This window comes from Alexandromys fortis, unplaced genomic scaffold, assembly GCF_014885135.2.
Source record: "Alexandromys fortis isolate MF-2015 unplaced genomic scaffold, M_Fortis_MF-2015_v1.1 scaffold_210, whole genome shotgun sequence".
Classification (NCBI taxonomy): domain Eukaryota; kingdom Metazoa; phylum Chordata; class Mammalia; order Rodentia; family Cricetidae; genus Alexandromys; species Alexandromys fortis.
The window spans coordinates 950,011-969,260 of NW_026068101.1; the positions used below are offsets into that span (position 1 = coordinate 950,011).

The 19,250-nt window shown below is 45.7% G+C and overlaps 1 protein-coding gene across 3 annotated transcripts in view; it reads left to right on the top strand.

Annotated features, from left to right (window-relative positions):
• Positions 1-19,250, top strand: part of Sptbn1 (spectrin beta, non-erythrocytic 1) — a 164,847-nt gene that overhangs the window by 118,337 nt on the left and 27,260 nt on the right. For all 3 annotated transcript variants that reach the window (XM_050123877.1, XM_050123879.1, XM_050123878.1), the window contains 11 exons: positions 2,641-2,753; positions 3,434-3,621; positions 5,398-5,515; positions 6,459-6,617; positions 7,250-7,552; positions 9,026-9,179; positions 10,723-11,593; positions 11,684-11,821; positions 12,460-13,216; positions 13,877-14,079; positions 16,776-16,866. In XM_050123877.1, the coding sequence (XP_049979834.1) occupies positions 2,641-2,753; positions 3,434-3,621; positions 5,398-5,515; positions 6,459-6,617; positions 7,250-7,552; positions 9,026-9,179; positions 10,723-11,593; positions 11,684-11,821; positions 12,460-13,216; positions 13,877-14,079; positions 16,776-16,866 (3,095 nt within the window). The remainder of the gene's footprint in view (positions 1-2,640; positions 2,754-3,433; positions 3,622-5,397; positions 5,516-6,458; positions 6,618-7,249; positions 7,553-9,025; positions 9,180-10,722; positions 11,594-11,683; positions 11,822-12,459; positions 13,217-13,876; positions 14,080-16,775; positions 16,867-19,250) is intronic.

Genomic DNA, 19,250 nt, shown 5'->3' on the forward strand with positions numbered 1-19,250 from the left:
CCTAGCATAGGCACTGTGAGTGCTTGTTGACTGGTCTTCACGGGGGTGTGTACTGAGAGTAGGCGGAGATGATTGAGAACAAAAGCACTCTTAGGACGCTGGAGTTAAATAAGGAAGGGAATCTGAGTGGATGAGACAGTAGCACAGTTATTTTTCCCTCAATATTTTTTTATTTAAAAGGTTTTTTTTCATTTTACATACCTACCACAGTTACCCTCCCTCCCTTCTTCCCACTCCTCTCTCACCTTCTCCCCCCACAACTCCCTACATCCTTTCCTCATAAAGGGTGAGGCCTCCCATAGGGAGTCAACAACGTCTGGCATATCAAGTTGAGGCAGGACCACACCCCCTCCCCCTTGTATCAAGGCTGAGCAAGGTATCCCTCCATAGGGAATGGTCTCCAAAAAACCAGTTCATGTCCAGGGATAAGTCCTGGTCCCACTGCCAGTAGCCTCACAGACAGCCCAAGCCACAGAACTGTCACCCATATTCAGAGGGCCTAGTTCGGTCCTGTGCAGGTTCCCCAGCTGTCAGTCCAGAGTCAGTGAGCTCCCATTGGCTCAGGTCAGCTGTTTCTATGGGTTTTCCCATTGTCATCTTGACTCATTAGTAGCACAGTTTTTCTTATGTCTGACTGTATATATCACTTCTGTGTGGAACTGATAGCTAGTGTCTGGGTCCCTGCAGTAGTCAAAGCCTGTCTTTAGATGACCAAGCTGATCTCTCTAGGGAAGCCTATAAAATCCTTGTTTCTAAGTCCCAGTAAAATGTGAGACTTCAGAAAAACTTTTTCTAATTTTGAGAAATATTTAAAATATAATGGGATTACTTAGTTTCTAATGCTAGAGACTCACAGAGTCTCTCTGCTGTAAGCACATATTAGACAAAGTTTAAAGTTCCTATAAATATAGAATAAGAAGTTGAACTCTCCAAGGGCGTCCTGAGGTCATGAGACTGCCAAACTGTTTTCTTGCTTTTCTCCAGTGCTACAGGAAGCCAAGATAAAATTATCTTTGCGCTAACCTATTAAGTGATTCCTTGATGTAAACAGAAAGCTAAAATTCCTTGAGCTATGATCGGTCTTCATTAACACCTTCCTGCTGTCAGGTTCCCACAGGTCTAGCTCTTTGTAATTTTACAGTGAGCCTCTTTTTTCCCTCCTATCATACAGACTTTTTATTAACTCATTCATTAATCTTTTTGATCACCAACCAGTATAAAAGAGACTGATATTTCTCAGATCACAAGACTGGAGCTAAAACAGTAACTGATGTCTCCTGTGGCTCTGATCTTGATCACTAGTTGCCCTATGTTCTAAGGGATAGCAATTAAAATGTGTTCAGAGACTAGTTGGGAAGTTTTTGCCTGTAACTCCTTTCAGGTATACCAACATTTTGTGTTTACTAAATTGGATGCAGCACACACACACATGTGCACGCACAGATCCAGCACCTGTCCAATGGGGACACCATCTGCAGTCTGGCTCCTGGTCCCATTGGTGCCGATGACAGAAGGGCTGGGAGTATCTTACCCTGTGCCCTGGGGTTCTAATGTTTAAAACACTGGGGTGTTTAAAGAATAGAAATAAGGATACATGTGGAATGTGTATTGAAAAAGAACCTGACAGAACTGTTAAGAAATTTACTTCTATGTGTCTTTTAATCTGTCCTAGGTTGAGTATTTCTCTCTACATACCCTTCTGAGACTTGTCATTTTCATCCGTTTGTCTCCTTACTCAGTGAACACACGTTAACCACCCACTTACAGGAAAACCCAGTAGGAACTGGGGAGGTGGTGTGGTGTAAGATGTCTACAGTATGTTTCAGCCCTTTAGGATTAAGGCTTGTGATTGTGTATCCATACATGCAGAGTCCCAAAGCAGGAAGAAGACTAATTTCGCCACAGGAATGAGAAATGTCCGTGTAACCCCTGAGCTGCTCCTTTTGAGCCAGATAGTAAGGAACGCAGGAATGTCAGAAAGTAGGGGCACACAGGAAGAAGGGTGAAGAGGCATATTCTCTGTGGAATTAGAAACATTTGCTATAGTGCTTGGCACTATAAATAAAAAACCTCATAAATATTTGAAGGAAGGATGAGGGAAAGCAAAGAACAGCTACAGCAAGATAAAAAGAGTTAAAGGGACCGTGCTTCGCTTACACTGAAGGGCACTTTTATGTTCATGTTTCTGGAAGGTCAGCCTGGGTTCAGTGAGGAACAGCAACAGTGAGGAAGCCTTTTTTTTCAGGTTTGTTTCTGTGAACAGGAAGGCCTGAATTTGTGATATTAAGAATCCATCACTAACTGGATGTTGTTAAAAGGAGACAAAGACGTCCAGAGATGAATGTGCCATAGGCCGAGATGGGGTGTCTAACCACAGGCCAGTTTGGTGTTAGGGGTTGAGGGTTGGGTGAGGAAACAGTCATGCCCTCTGCAGAAGGCCTTTCGTGGATACCCCGTGGTAAGTGATCCTGTGGTATGCTTCCTTCTGCATTCTGCCAATTAATGGTGCGACGGCACAGTTTCCAAACTCTAAGCAGTCTCTGGCTGTTAAGTACTGCTAGACAGTTGTTCCACTTGCTGCTGCTGCCCTGGAGGTTGCTCGGTGAGTGGCGCCTGCAGCCAAGCCCTTTCTGGTTACAGATATCAGCGTGGACCACCCTGATGAGAAGTCTATCATCACCTATGTGGTGACCTACTACCACTACTTCTCCAAGATGAAGGCCTTGGCTGTGGAAGGAAAGCGGATTGGGAAGGTGAGCTTACGCGAGCGTAGTAACTTGTATGCATCGGTAGTTAGCTCCCTTCTGCCTCCGTGACCTCCCCTTTGCCAGTGGTAAGCAGTACTTAATAGTGGCCTCTGCCAGGAACAGAAAGGAGGTAGAATCCTCATTTTTCCAAAGGGTAATGAGAAGTAGAGCAGTAGTAGTAATCTCTAGGAAGGGAACTGAGGAGGGATGTTAGACACAAACCTCTTTCCTCACCCTTGACAGGAAATTAACTGTTGAAAATCTAGCAAAATTGGCTCTACCATAGTCATGAAATCCTACTCCCCATGATAAAGAGCCTCAGTCTCGGGCCTTTTTCATCTCAGGTGGGCAAAGTTCACCTGCTTTTTTTGGATTGTTCCTTTTGTTCTGGTCCTCTCCCTGCACCCCAACCCAAAGGCCTCTGCTTTTCTAGGAATTACAGAAGTGATCATAGTCTTTGGCTGGAGGTTGGGTGGCTTCAGAACCAGCTCAGTTGGGTTAGGTTGACTGCTCACAGATAAGAGGCCTGGTCTGGGTGCCTGTTTGCACTGAGGTTAAATGCTTCTGCCAAGGAACAGACTGTGGGAAAGCTAGTCATGTAGCGTGCGCTGTTTCATGTGGAAATGTTGGCGCCTTCTCCTCGACCAGTGACATCTGGGTATCGGTTTCCTAACTTCTCGTTACAGGTGCTCGACAATGCTATTGAGACAGAGAAAATGATTGAGAAGTATGAGTCACTTGCCTCTGACCTTCTAGAGTGGATTGAACAAACCATCATCATCCTGAACAATCGCAAGTTTGCTAATTCCCTGGTTGGGGTCCAGCAGCAGCTTCAGGCGTTCAACACTTACCGCACAGTGGAGAAACCACCTAAGTAAGGGCAGATGGTTAGCTATTGTCATTCCTAAGGGAGGAGAGATGGCAGCAGCCAAAGGACACTTGTGTTCTGACTTCCACAATCTCTCTTAAGTCAGACTCCTATTTTCCCCCTTACCTGAATTCTAGTTGCGGAGACTTCTTACACATTCGGTCTCCCCTGAGCTCTGTCTTGAAGACTGTACCATTCACAGAGGATACGTAAGACCCTAAGGGCTGATACAAGTCCTCAGTCCCGTCTCCAAAATCCTTGCACTGAATATCTTTTTTACATTTTAGAAAAGTAACACACTGAAGCCAGGTGTGCTGGCACACGCCTATAGTTTCAGCACTCGGAGAGAGCTGTTGTCAGGAGGGTCCCGAGTTCAGGTTTATTCGGACCACTTAGCAAGAGCTTGTCTCAGAAAAAAAAAAAAAAAAAAAAAAAGGAAAAGTTAGTGTATATATTGATATAGTACATGTTGTAAAACCCTGGGTGGGCCTGAGAAAATAACTCTGTTATCAAGTCTGTGGTAGCATTAATATTGTGTTAGATAAAGACGATCATTGCATATCAGTTGAGAACAAGTTTTGCTCCCTAAAAAAGTTGATTTTTTTTCTTTTTCAAGTGTGTATGTGATGTATGAATCACGTGTGTTTGCAAATGCACAGCTGTATGCACGCTCAGAGTGTCCTGCTCTCTCGCTCCGCTGTATTCACTTAAGACAGGGTCTTTGAAGGAGCCTGAATCTAGGCCAGCAGTAATCCTTCTGCCGTGTGTCACTGTCACCCTCTGCTAGTTCACCAGCAGAGCCTTGCCAGCTCTTAATGCAAGTGCTGGGTCTGAGCTTGGTCTTCATGCTCACACAGCCAGTGCTCCTACCTGCTGAACCCCTCTCCAAACCCATGCGTGTCACTTTAAGTTTAGTATTTTAATATAATTGTTAAGTAAGGACTATGAACTGGATCTCTTGTTTATTACCAAAGCCCTTTTTATTTCTTCTGAAAATTCAATAGTGAGTTCTTTGGTGACGGAGGTCTCTGAAACCCACTGAAAATTTAGATTAGATATTTATAATAATTATTGCTGATCTGTTCATCCACCTCTCTCTGGATGAAGGAAATCCATTGTCTAGGGGCAGTGATTCTCAACTTTCCTACTGCTGCGACCCTTTTAATATAGCTCATGTTGTGGTGACCCCAACCATAAAATTATTCTCGTTGTTACTTCATAACTGTGTTTTCGTTACTATTATTAATCATAATGTAAGTACTTGATATGCATGATATCTGATAAGGCAACCTCTGGGAAAGGGGAGTTGCAGCCCACAGGTTGAGAACCACTGTTCTAGGTTATTAAAAATTGTAGTACTCGCAGAGGTGGTGGTGGCGCACCCCTCTAATCCAGCACTCGGGAGCTAGAGGCAGGTGGATCTCTGTAAGTGCGAGGCCAGCCTGGTCTACAGCCAGGACAGGCCCCAAACCCACAGAGAAACCCTGTCTCAGAACAACAACAATAACAAAAATGTAGTACTCTGTGCCCTTGATGTCCTCAAATATAAAAGCTATAAACAGCCACAAAACGCTGCCACAGTTGCAGAGTTCTTAAGGACCGACCAGCTGACTAACCTGTTGCTGTCTCACTAATACAAACATTACATAATCAGATCAGAGATAGCTGGATTTAAAGTTTCAAGACGGTGTGAAATAGGCCTTTTTCTAATAGGAAGTGATTTCCATTGATTCTTGAGGGAACAAGGTGCAGTAATGAATATGACTGGTCTTCTCTACCCAGGTTCACCGAGAAGGGGAACTTGGAGGTGCTGCTTTTCACAATTCAGAGCAAGATGAGAGCTAATAATCAGAAGGTCTACATGCCCCGAGAAGGGAAGCTCATCTCTGATATCAACAAGGTAACGCTAACCCACGTGGCCGTGTTTTGATTATCCCATCCAGCAGGCTTCAGCTTCTCTCTGCTTGGTTGTTTAGGAGTGTAGGACGGTGCAAGGCTCACTTCCAGCATCCCTCCCTGTTGATGCCAGGGAAAGAGCTGTGGTAGGTTAGTCCACTGGAGCTCGACGGGGCCGTGCTAAGACTTTGTCAGCAGCCTTGGCTCGGGGTCACCTTGTTACCCAGATACTCCGTTTAATCCCTCGTCCGTGAGAGGCGGTCAGCTCAGACGTCTTCACATGACATGGAGGGGAACTGGAAACTTGATTCCATGGTCTTGACATCTCTGCAGGTCGTGGGCTTTGGGTGCTGTTTGCCTCCTCAGAGAAGCTGTCAGACCAGCTGTTTCCGCTGCTGTGTCTGGTGTGCCTGCAAGTATAGACTTATACTGTGGGTATTATTCCCGAATGGAAATTAGAGAAATCTAGAACTCTGTTCATTTGCACACAGAATCCTTTGAGCAGTCAGTGTTTGGATTTTTTTTTTAAAAAAAAAAAAAACATGAAGTAAGACATTTTCAGGAATGAATTTATGTGGAATTTTGAAACTGTGACCTGAATATGAGTGGATGGAAGGGGTGAATAAGATTTCTAGTGTGCTTGTCCTAAGGAAAGTCGGTTTGTTTCTTTCAGATCTGAGTTATTTGGAAGTTACAGTTGTATTGCTCCTTATCCCATAACTGTTTTGTTTTCCAAGCTTATGACACAGGACCTTTTTGGCTTTGATAAGGAAGTGTTCCCATAACGCTATGTTGAGAGAGAAAAATATCTTTTTCTCAAGGGTAGAAAAGGAATTTCCCTTTCAAATTCTTTTATCCTTTCAACAAATAATTAGCTATTGCTATAGCCAAGGACGGTTCCTTGATCATTACAGAAAGCCTTTTTTTTTCTCCCCCTACTTCTGCAGGCCTGGGAAAGACTGGAAAAAGCAGAACATGAACGAGAACTGGCCCTGCGGAATGAGCTCATAAGGCAGGAAAAACTGGAACAGCTCGCCCGCAGATTCGATCGCAAGGCAGCTATGAGGGAGACGTGGCTGAGCGAAAACCAGCGACTGGTGTCTCAGGTTCTGTCCCGATTACTAATTCAAGTTTTTCTGAAGTAGCCAAAAAACACTGACCCTCCGCAAGGGGCCTAGGAGCACAGGACAGTACTTATCAACATCCAGTATCGTGAAGTTGCTGGCCAGGAGCGTTTTACTTCCCCCAGAGAGAATGTTTACCATTTCTGATATGCTTTCTTGTCTGTTTGTCTAACTTGTCTTAGACTTGGAAGCAACTCAGGCAGTTTGTTAGAGCCATTGAGTGTGCGAATCCTTCATGTCGTGTAAGCTTGCTCCTTTCTCTCAACGCTTGACCAGCCAGCCCTGCAAGGCAGTGAGATTGGTCATGAAGTACAAAAGCAGCTTTTCCCCCCAGGCTTGACAGATTCCCACCCGCATCAGTATCTTAAGTCGGGTGCTGACTATAAGCCAGGCCCCTCTGTAAAGTGAGAGGTTGCTGATGTGTTTGCTCTTAGGAAGACATTTGAACTCAGCCAGGTCCTGGGACCTGGGCCCTAGGAAAGCGAGAAACCAATGAAGTAGGAGACTGCAGTGACAGAGTAGGCTTGCATACTGTGTCTGTCCCCCCCCCCCCAACTCCACCTGTTCTGTTCTGACTAGGTGACTTACGATTCTTCTCATTGTATTTCTCCTAGGACAACTTTGGATTTGACCTTCCCGCAGTTGAGGCCGCCACCAAAAAGCACGAGGCCATTGAGACAGACATTGCTGCATATGAAGAGCGTGTCCAGGCTGTGGTGGCCGTGGCCAGGGAACTTGAAGCAGAGAACTACCATGACATCAAGCGCATTACGGCGAGGAAGGACAATGTCATCCGGCTCTGGGAGTACTTGCTGGAATTGCTCAGGGCCAGGAGGCAGCGTCTTGAGATGAACCTGGGGCTGCAAAAGATATTCCAGGAAATGCTTTACATTATGGACTGGATGGACGAAATGAAGGTAACTCTTGACTAAAGGAAAGTAGGGGTGGCCGGAGCTCATTCAGCCAGACGTTTTCTTTGCGGGCGTCAAGCACTAGGACCCTTTGTCAGCTGCACGTTTCTGCAGGGCCAGAGTGCAGCTCCATTGCTCCCGAGTTTATAAATGAGATGAGCCCTGTGGAAAAGTTGTGACAAAGACCACTTCATAGCCAAGATCTGTTGCAGTAACTCAGATCTATTTTCAGTATATTTCAATGAGAGACTCAAATTTGTGATTTTTTTTTTCCTCACTGTTAACTTGGCCTTTTTGTGCATTAGTAACACTGTTGAGGAGCACATATGCAGGCGGGAGGGTGATGGTGAGCAGAGGCCATGGTCTGCGAGGCCAAGCTTCAGGTCTTTACTGCTCTTTCGCTTTACCTCCTTTGAAGCTTCCTTCCTCGTCGTTCACCAGAGCTGATACTTAGTCTGTCTCCTGGCCCGTCAGAAGTTGGGAGTGTGGTAAAATGGTACAGGCTGGGAGGCAGGATGATAATGGCTGCCATGCCGCTGTGTGGTTTTCCCTCCATTGCTGGCAGCTCTGAGCCTAAAGTCACGCCGTTGTTCCACAGCCCTGTGCCTGCTGGTTTCTTCTGATGCAAACTGTAGAGCGTCATCTCTTTTTGCAGTTCTTGAGCTGAACGGCTTTTATCCTTGAGAAGAGAATAGTGTTTAGATAGTTCTCTTTCCTCTCAGAATACTGTGCCCCTCTCAGAAGAGAGCTCTGTCTCTGAACGTCCGTCTTCACCTGTGTCCTTAACTCTTGAGCTGTGGTAACAGGGACCAGGTCAGCTGGTTGCTATCAGTTTCCCTCCGCTGTCGTCCCACACTTACAGTGTTCTAAGGTTTGGTCTTCTCTGACGTCTTATAAAAAGAAATGTTTATAAAGTTTAGCAAAGAAGTATTTTTATTTTATAAATCGTGATATGCACGCTATAAATTAAGAGTGAAATAGAAATCTTATCTGGAGGCGATGTGAAATGGTAGATGGGAGAAAAGTGATGATGTGGTACCGAACCATAGTCTCCTTGCTGAGTGCAGAAGTGGCACCTGACCGTGGTCTCCTTATTGGTTATAGAAGTGGCACCTGGCCATTTAAATGTGTGGTGTACATGCTTTTAAGTAGATCCTCCTATTGATTACATAGCTGGCATAAAGGCATGCCAATAAGCTCTTGAGTGTGTATGTGGGGGGGGGCTTTCTGTTTTGTGCTTTTTAATATGATTTTCATTTGTTGTTGCTAAGATGGATGGTCCTTAGTTACTTTGTCTCTCGTGATAGAGGTCTCCTGTTAGTTTTGTTCTGACCTACTGGGCCTTGTCTTGTCCAAAGGTGGCCAGTCCACGCCAGAGGGAAGGTACATCGAGGATGCTGGTCTCTTGTTCAGAGATGATGGTACGCTGCAATCAGAGCTGTACTCACAGGTGCCGTTTTTCTTGCTGTTTGTGCACAGGTGCTATTGCTGTCCCAAGACTACGGCAAACACTTGCTTGGTGTAGAGGACTTATTACAGAAGCATGCCCTGGTTGAAGCTGACATTGCAATCCAAGCAGAGCGGGTAAGAGGTGTGAACGCCTCTGCCCAGAAGTTTGCAACAGATGGGGAAGGTAAGAGTGGACTGTTGTAAATTACCTCCTTGACAGTAGACAGGCATCTCTGTGGAGTGCAATCCTTGTGTGTGGCGACAGGACTTGTAAGTTCTACAGCACTGTAGGTTTCTGGAGGATTGTTTGCTTCCAGGTTATAATGTGTGCAGTACCACAGGTTTCTGGAGGATTGTTTGCTCCCGGTTATAATGTATGCAGCACCGAAGGTCTTTGAATACTTCAGCACTGTCTCTCATTCTGAAATAGACACATTTTTCTTAAATACTCAAATGCTGCTTGGTTTTGAGTGCCTTGGCATCTTGCAGTGAAAATGCTGCCAGTCTGTGCCGAATAAAGATGTATACTACAGCCTACTGCGGCTGCTCCAGCAGCTCCAGTGTGTGCTACAGCCTACTGTGACTGCTCCAGCAGCCCCAGTCTGTGCTGATAAAGATGTATACTACAGCCTACTGCGGCTGCTCCAGCAGCTCCAGTATGTGCTGATAAAGATGTATACTACAGCCTACTGCGGCTGCTCCAGCAGCTCCAGTATGTGCTACAGCCTACTGCAATTGCTCCAGCAGCTCCCAGCTTTGACTCTAGTCACATGCTGGTCAGATGATGCTTACAAGGATTGTTGGGCCTTGCTTTTCCATCAAGTAAACACAGCTGCCTTCTTTAATATGATTTTTGTGCTTTCGTGATTTATAAGTGATCTTTTCTGCCAAAAGAGCAGTGCATGGCGTAGCCCCTTCTTCCTATTCTAGTCAGTGTAGTTGGCATTTTCTTTAGGCCACCAACCAACTCTCAAATAGACATGGAAACTTATTATAAGTCTTACTAATTGTGAATGCTTGGCCTTAACTTAGGCTTGTCCCACTGGCTCTTTTAACTTAATGTTTTTATTCATCTACATTTTGCCTCTGAACTTCTTACCCTTTTTTTCATTCTGCATGTCCTACTTTCCTGCTTCTTCTGGGTCTGGATGGATGGCCCCTGGCCTCTTCCTATGGTCTCTCTGTCTTTCTCCCTCTCTTCGCTATATGCCATTCAGCTTTTTATTAGATCATAGCTGCCTTAGGCAGGCAAGGTACAATAGTAACATGTCTTTACATATTTAAATAAATGCAAGATATCTGTAATTAAATATTCTGCAACATAAACAAATGCACCACATCTTTACATGGTTAAACAAATGCTCCACAAGTCAGGATCTCAGGAAATATTCTGCTGCTTTTTTAAAATTAATTAATTTATTTATTTATTATGCATACAATATTTTGTCTGTGTATATGCCTGAAGGCCAGAAGAGGGCACCAGACCCCATTACAGATGGTTGTGAGCCACCATGTGGTTGCTGGGAATTGAACTCAGGACCTTTGGAAGAGCAGGCAATGCTCTTAACCTGTGAGCCATCTCTCCAGCCCCTCTGCTGCTTTTTTTTTTTTTTTAATGGCACTGTTTAGACTTGAACCTGTAACCAAGCTAGAACATGATCTGCAGATGAGCAGGAAGCTATTGGGAACTCAGTTAGATACTCAGCATTCTTTTCTTGTTGAAATAGGCTACAAGCCCTGCGACCCCCAGGTCATCCGAGACCGCGTTGCCCACATGGAGTTCTGCTATCAGGAGCTTTGTCAGCTGGCAGCAGAACGTAGGGCCCGCCTGGAAGAGTCCCGTCGCCTCTGGAAGTTCTTCTGGGAGATGGCAGAAGAGGAAGGCTGGATTCGGGAGAAGGAGAAAATCTTGTCCTCTGATGATTACGGGAAAGACCTGACCAGTGTCATGCGCCTGCTGAGCAAGCACCGGGCGTTTGAGGATGAGATGAGTGGCCGCAGTGCCCACTTCGAGCAGGCTATCAAAGAAGGCGAAGACATGATCGCAGAGGAACACTTTGGATCAGAAAAGATCCGCGAAAGAATCACTTACATCCGGGAACAGTGGGCCAACCTGGAGCAGCTCTCAGCCATTCGGAAGAAGCGCCTCGAGGAGGCCTCCTTACTGCACCAGTTCCAGGCTGATGCTGACGACATCGATGCCTGGATGCTAGATATCCTCAAGATCGTCTCCAGCAACGACGTGGGCCATGACGAGTACTCCACACAGTCTCTGGTGAAGAAGCATAAAGATGTGGCGGAAGAGATCACCAACTACAGGCCCACTATTGACACCCTGCATGAGCAAGCCAGTGCCCTGCCCCAAGCACACGCAGAGTCTCCAGATGTGAGGGGCCGCCTGGCCGGCATCGAGGAGCGCTACAAGGAGGTGGCAGAGCTGACACGGCTGAGGAAGCAGGCCCTGCAAGATACCCTGGCCCTGTACAAGATGTTCAGCGAGGCCGATGCCTGCGAGCTCTGGATTGATGAGAAGGAACAGTGGCTCAACAACATGCAGATCCCCGAGAAGCTGGAGGACCTGGAAGTCATCCAGCACAGGTGAGCTGAAGTTACTACCTGGGCGCAGGCAGGGGCAGTGGGCTGACAAGTGGAAATCACTACCCTGTTGAATTGCTTTTTTTTTTTTAGGTTTGAGAGCCTAGAACCCGAAATGAACAACCAGGCTTCCCGGGTTGCTGTGGTGAACCAGATCGCACGGCAGCTGATGCACAGTGGCCACCCCAGTGAAAAGGAGATCAGAGCCCAGCAGGACAAACTCAACACGAGGTACAGTGGCTTCAGCAGTGGGTCTGGGGAGGGCGGGGCTTCTGCTCAGCTCTGCTCTCAGGAACTTCCCGTGCAGGTCACTGGCCTTAGCACAGATGTCATGACAGTGGCAGCTGCTTCTCCATGTTTTCTCAGCCATGGTTTCCAATAATGGGCTTTTAGGGTGATGTGACATCATTCAGGGCATAAATCAAGTCACCCAGCACCAACTTCTTTCCAAATTGAGGTTACAGCGTTGGTGACCCGTGGAAGACGCAAGATGGAACCTGTATTGTTCCTTTTAAATGAGGCATACAGAAGGTTCTGTGAAGCTGGAAAAGGCCTCCCTTATCAGGAAAGACCTTTGTCTTGTTCTTGCCTGTCAATCTGTTAAACAAACTTTTTTGAGTAGCTTACAGTCGGTTTGGAAAATGTTCCTTCAGAGCGGTTTTAAGATGTGCGTGATGGGTACAGAAGATACAAATTACTAGACCCTATGGGACAGGTGTGGTAACTGGTGACTACATTTACTGGGCAACATGATTTAAAAACAGAGGAAAGCATTTAGTCAGAAAGAAGGAAGGAAAACAGTGAGGCAGCTTCAACTCTCACTATTCATCCCAGTATCTGCCATATATTTCGTCTCTCTCCGTTCGCAGGTGGAGCCAGTTCCGAGAGCTGGTGGACAGGAAAAAGGATGCCCTGCTGTCTGCCCTGAGCATCCAGAACTACCACCTCGAGTGCAATGAGACCAAGTCCTGGATCCGGGAAAAGACCAAGGTCATTGAGTCTACCCAAGACCTTGGCAATGACCTGGCAGGTGTCATGGCCCTGCAGCGCAAGCTGACCGGCATGGAACGAGATTTGGTGGCCATTGAGGCGAAACTGAGCGACCTGCAGAAAGAAGCCGAGAAGCTGGAGTCTGAGCACCCTGACCAGGCTCAAGCCATCCTGTCTCGGCTGGCCGAGATCAGCGATGTGTGGGAGGAGATGAAGACGACCCTGAAGAACCGAGAGGCCTCCCTGGGAGAGGCCAGCAAACTGCAGCAGTTCCTGAGGGACTTGGATGACTTCCAGTCTTGGCTGTCCAGGACCCAGACTGCCATCGCCTCAGAGGACATGCCAAACACCCTGACTGAGGCAGAGAAGCTTCTCACACAGCATGAGAACATCAAAAACGAGATTGACAATTACGAGGAGGACTATCAGAAGATGAGGGACATGGGTGAGATGGTCACGCAGGGACAGACGGATGCGCAGTACATGTTCCTGCGACAGCGGCTGCAGGCCTTAGACACGGGCTGGAATGAGCTTCATAAGATGTGGGAGAACAGACAGAACCTTCTCTCCCAGTCCCACGCCTACCAGCAGTTCCTCCGGGACACGAAACAAGCCGAGGCTTTCCTCAATAACCAGGTAATGTTTGGTTTGGCCTTGCCTTCCAGCCTTTTGAAACAGGCCCTGAAGTTAGACTTTTGACTAAGTGACGGGTTTAAACCATGCCGGTGTGAAATATATGTATTATTTTCAACCCCGTGCCCCAGGACTCTTAATGGCATTGAAGTCCCTCATGATGTAATGACTTCAAATTGACATTTTCTGGGGAAGCTCGTTTTGCCTTACAATACAGTTCTGTTGCAGCTACTGCTGAGGACCACTTGTATTTGTGGTTGGACCTCCTAACACCCCACTTAAATTAGCAACATTCTGTGAGGTGCTAGCTGAATTTTAAAGAGTACAGTGGACAGGTTTGGGGGAGTTATTTTTCTAGAAAGATCAAGAACTTCACCCAAGCATACAAAACAAAGAAGAAAGTTAAAAGAAAAAAAGAAGCAGAAGTAATAAGAGCAGGTAAATATGGCTGCCAGCATTAGGCTATTAATCTGTCTTAAAGGGAGAATATAGAAGAAGTGCTGCTGCCTCCTTTGTGAGCTTGGGAGGACTCTCATAACCCACAGCCTAAGCTTCGCTCTTTGTGGGAAACCAATTCATAACATTTACCACCTGGGGAAATGCATAAGGGAAACATTCTTTGTCATGTCATTCTGGATTTTTTTTTTCCTCTTTTAAAACAAGGAGTATGTTTTGGCTCATACCGAAATGCCCACTACCCTGGAAGGGGCTGAAGCAGCTATTAAAAAGCAGGAGGACTTCATGACCACCATGGACGCCAACGAGGAGAAGATCAGCGCTGTGGTGGAGACGGGCCGGAGGCTGGTGAGCGATGGCAACATCAGCTCGGATCGCATCCAGGAGAAGGTGGACTCTATTGACGACAGGTACCGTTCTTAGACTGCTGAGTCGTTGGCCCAAAGTCCTTGGTACTGCGGGTTTGAGTTTCCCAGTGAGCAGAATATAGGAATTTAATCAGAATTGCATCTGTCCACCCAGAAAGTGAGTGGTTGGTACAGGGCTACGTGATGGTGACTCGGAGAGCCGGGGAGGCTGAGCCAGGTACGTGCCACGTGCTGAGCAGCGGTCCCCACAAGCTACTGCTACTACTCTGCGAAAGTAGTCATGGTGGCTCACCTGAGGGACCTTCAGAGCCAGAATTTTCCTAGCCTAGGCCACATTCTCGTTCGTCCACGAGACACTTTTCACACATGTCAGTAAGAAGGGGAAACTTTCTTGTTCTGAGTACCTAAGAGAGCCATGGAGGAACGGTATCTGCCTGCCTTAGAAAACTGGCATAGGTGATGCTATCATAGTGCTTTTGTGTAGACATTTCCTCTTCATCTAGGGCATTCTCCAAGGTGAGACAGTGACATCATCTTCTACTCCTCTCTTTTAAAAGATTGTCTCCCTACTTTTTGAAGGGTGGTATACTCTGAATCTGTGTCTGGCCCTATGCTGGTTAAAGTGGGAGGCCTGAGCGGATCAAAGTTGGGGTGCACTAGTGTGGAGTATGCACCACAGGCTTGCCTACAAGTCAATCTGATGAGACATTTTCTCAATTAACGTTATCTCTTTCCAGATGACTTAGCTAGCCTGTGTCAAGTTGACATAAAACAAGCCAGCACTCTTGACCCCTTTCCAGTTTCACATACGCACCTCCTTAGTAAGCCGTAACCTTTTTGTCTTGCTGTCTTCAAAATGCCCTGCTAATATTAATATGACAATATAGCGTCAAAAACTCCACTTTGAATTTAAAAATTCAAAGACCTAAAGGCTCAAGGTTCAAGGCTAAAACGTCTGCAGACTCTTTCAAAGTTTAAGCCTCTCTAAAATACCCAAATTCTCCAAAATATCTATCTATGGTATCTTTAAAATATCCAGTTTTCTTTTTAATTCCAAAGCCTCTAAATTCCACAGTCTTTCAACTGTCGCGTCCTTAAAATCAAAAATAAATACTTTCTAATTTAAGAAGGAAGAACCCAGGTAAAGTCACACTGAAATCAAACTCCAACAGCTGTGAAGACTTTGGGGACCCACTCATGATTCGCTGGGTTGCAGAGGGTCTCCCAGCTGTCCCCTGTACACACAGCTTGTCTCCTGTGCTCAAGTCGGCAACGACTCCGCAGCTGCTGCTGCCCTTGCTTGTGGTCCTATTAATCCCATTGGTCCCATGGCATCTCCAGACTTCTTGGGTCTTCTCTGAACCTTCACCAATGGCCTCTCCTGGGCTTTCTTCAGGTGCTCTGACCCTGCCTCACCTTTTCTCCATGACCTCTTCAGTCCTGGGGTTTCTTCCACTGCTGCTGAGGCTGCAACTAGTCCCAGAGATTGAGGCCAGAGAAGCCATGTGCCTGAACTAAAGCAGGGAGATTGTATAGCATGTAGGCGAGGGGTGATGCCGTGTCCTCCACACGCTGGGTTTGTGCCCAAGTGTGGTCAAAAGCTGAGTGCTTTAGGTGGAGACTTAGGCAGCTGGCAACTCCAGGGGAGGAACCGCTGCAACTACCAAGATTTCAGAACAGGGCTTTTTGGTGCCCTCGTCTTGTTGGAGATTCTCTGAGAGGGTAGGGTTTGGAGAGAGAGATTGGAATGGAGCTTTCCAGATCATGCAGGGGCGAGCTGGGGGTTCCAACCAAACAGTACCCTGTAAACAGAGACTGTTCATTCGTTTTCTCACTGTTTAGGCCCTGTAGAGTATTGGAAGTTGCTTACAATGCACTTCCTGTTTACTTAGGTAATATATCCTTCTGGGGTCTTTGATGGAGTTGAAGACAGATAGTTATAGCTTTTCTTAGTTATGATAAAAGATAAATTAGATATGAAACTTTAGAGTCACAAAAAACACTGTAATTCTTGCTTGTTACCTGTTTTGTTATTTGTAATTTTACTATGCTAAAGTTAAAACCTTCCTTTATATTTATACAGAAAAGGGGAGATGATATGTAATTCCCCTCTGTATGTTGTAAATGTTTTATTACCATTGGTTAATAAAGAAGCTACTTTGGCCTATGGCAGGGCAGAATAGAGCTAGGCGGGAAAACTAAACTGAATGCAGGGAGAAAGAAGGCGGAGTCAGGCAGACGCCATGGAGCTGCCAAAGGAGACAGGTGCTGGAACCTTACTAGTAAACCACAGCCTCGTGGTGATAGAGATTAAAAGAAATGGATTAATTTAAGAGCTAGCTAGGAATACGCTAGGAAGAGCTAGCTAGGAATAGCCTAAGTCTGAGCAGTTGGGAAATGAATGAGAAGTCTCTGTTTACAGTACCCAATTACGAGTTCCTGGAGAACTTCAAGTTCTTCTGCATTGTCAGTAACAGGGTCTTGTACACAGTACACACTCAGATTTTCTTTTCTATAATTCGATTAAGTGTGTGCAGTGATTGTCATGCCTCTTGTGTGGTTGTGACAGGTCTGCTACTGTGACTTACGTGTTTGAAGGGTGCTCACATTTCTCCATCTTGCCTCTGTCAAATAGTTAAGAACTTAATCGACCACTTCTTGGTACAGAAGCCCAGGGAAGAAATCAGCTTGTAAATTCTGCATTTAATTATTTTTAAATTTTGTAATTCCTTTGACAGACACAGGAAGAACAGAGAGGCGGCCAGTGAACTTCTGATGAGATTAAAGGACAACCGAGACCTACAGAAATTCCTGCAAGATTGTCAAGAGGTATGCGCCCCTCCAGTCGTCCTCTGGTTTCTAACAGTAGCCAGCCAGCATTTGGAGAAAAGAAATTGATTGTGAAATTAACAAAGCTAATAAATTATCCACAGTTATGGGTAAGGGGTACAGCGCTCCCATCAGCTCACTTAGAGGAGCTAATATTATTAGTAATTTACATTGTCAGTTCCTCTACATTTTAGGATATTATAGAGTAGTCACATACTTCAATTAACTACATGTGGATATTTCATTTTAAGTTAAAATTCAGAACATATTTCTAGCAAAGTAGCCCCATTTTAAACGCTCAATTGCTAGTACAACTGCTGGCTACCACATTGGACAACACAGACATAGATACTTTTCATCATTTCAAAAAACTGTTGGGGCTGGAGAGATGGCTCAGCTGTTAAGAGCATTATCTGCTCTTCCAAAGGTCCTGAGTTCAATTCCCAGCAACCACATGGGGGCTCACAACTATCTATAATGAGGTCTGGTGCCCTCTTCTGGCCTTCAGGCATCCACACAGACAGAATATTGTAAATAAATAAATATAAAAAATTCATTTAAAAAAAGAAAAACTCTGCTGAACAGTGATACCCGAAAACTACCTTGGAAAGCATTTAGTGTGTTTTAATGCTTTGAAATAAGGTACAATTAAACACCATGGAAGGGAAGAACTTGGTAAGCACTGAAACTGTCTCTATATATTAAAAACCAGAGATACAGGGCTAGAGACATGCTTGGTGGTTAAAAGCACTGGCTCGCTCTTCTAAAGGATCCAGGTTCAGTTAGACTCAGAACTGCCTGAAGTTCCAACTCCTGGGTATTTGGCTTCTGCATGCACACACTACACTGCGTGCACACACTACACTGTGTACATGTAGGCAAACACCCAAAAACATACAATAAAAACAAATAAATCTGTTTTAAAAAGCAGAAAATTTAAAACTGCCATCCAGATTTCTTATTCCTTCAAGACCTTTAAAGCAATGTTACTTTAAAACAAGTTGTACTCTGGTTGTCAAAGACCAAGTTTTAACATGTGGTACTAATTGCGTGACTCTTCCCTGATAAATGTATAAACAAACTTCGAGAACTGAAGTTGGCCAGGAAAATATAGTCTCTCTGCGTGTAAACACGTGTAGAGAACTCCACGTGTGTGAATGCATGGACACATCCTATGTCTCTGTCTGCCAGAGACTATCAGTGAAACTCAGTCCTCTCTGGTTTATTAGAATAAGTTCCCTTGGAGCCCAAAACGGGATAAGTAACATCCACAAGGGAATGGAGGGACCTGGGGGCCGGCGGGAGGGGCAGTATTAGCATGTGTGCTATTACACAGCTAACTCACCACAAGCACCTTGTTATGAACATGTGGCCGTATGTCCAAAGAAATGCAACAGGCGTGTTAGATTTCTTGTCACAAGGGGTACCCATGTCCATTGAAGAAACTGGCAGACGGACCTTAGGAAGGGAAGTCCCTAAACTGTGACCGCTTAAGCACCCATGTTTGGTAGGAATGCTTCTTCTGAGTGGCGGTGGACAAATAACCATCTAGACAGGACATGTGCTCTTGGGTCTCTGAGCAGGAGAATATTGGGAATGTTCGCCCCTTGAAACAGATATCACCTGAGACTGTGCTCTTTTGGCCAGAGATTTGATGGGCTCTGTCAAGCCTGCTTTATTGGTTTGGTTTTTATTCATTCATTCACGATGGTCGCACACTGTAGTTCAAACTGGCCTGCTATCCACTGCTCTGGCTTCCCCCAGGTTCTGCCATTACAGGTGTGAGCCGCTGCCCTAGTCCTAGTCTTCCTTCTGCTTTTAAAGGGTTAACCTGCCCTTGGCTGAACCATGGTAAAGCTGAGGCTAAATCTGAGAAAAGAATGTAAGTAATGAGTGTCCTGGGGAAACCTGAGGGAAGCTTGTTTACCGCTGGCTGGCGTTTCCAGTACTTTGGTTTTTAGCCACCTGGGCACAGGTGCCATACATAGAAAACTCCTCCTCCCCAGTGGCTCACAAGAAACGCTGAGTCATAGTGCACCCTCCCCCAACACTACACACACACTTGCTGTAAACCAGGACTGTGGCTGAAGTCCAGTGACCTTCAGGCGCCCAAGGGGTCCTGCGGAATGTACAGGGCTATGGTCCTATTGTTGCTTGTATCTGGGAAATGATTGGTAGGTTTCTGTGTGACCACTGGGACAGGTCTTCCTGTTTCTTAGGTTCCTTGTTTTGCTGTTGCTCGGTGATCGTCCTTAAAGTTGGCACAGTCACAGTGACTGCTAGAATGTTGGCTATAGTCAACATGTGACAAAATTTAGGTCAGGTTTGGTGGTTCCAAGACTCTGTGTGGGAATACAAGTGTATTGACCAGTGGGGTGAAGAGG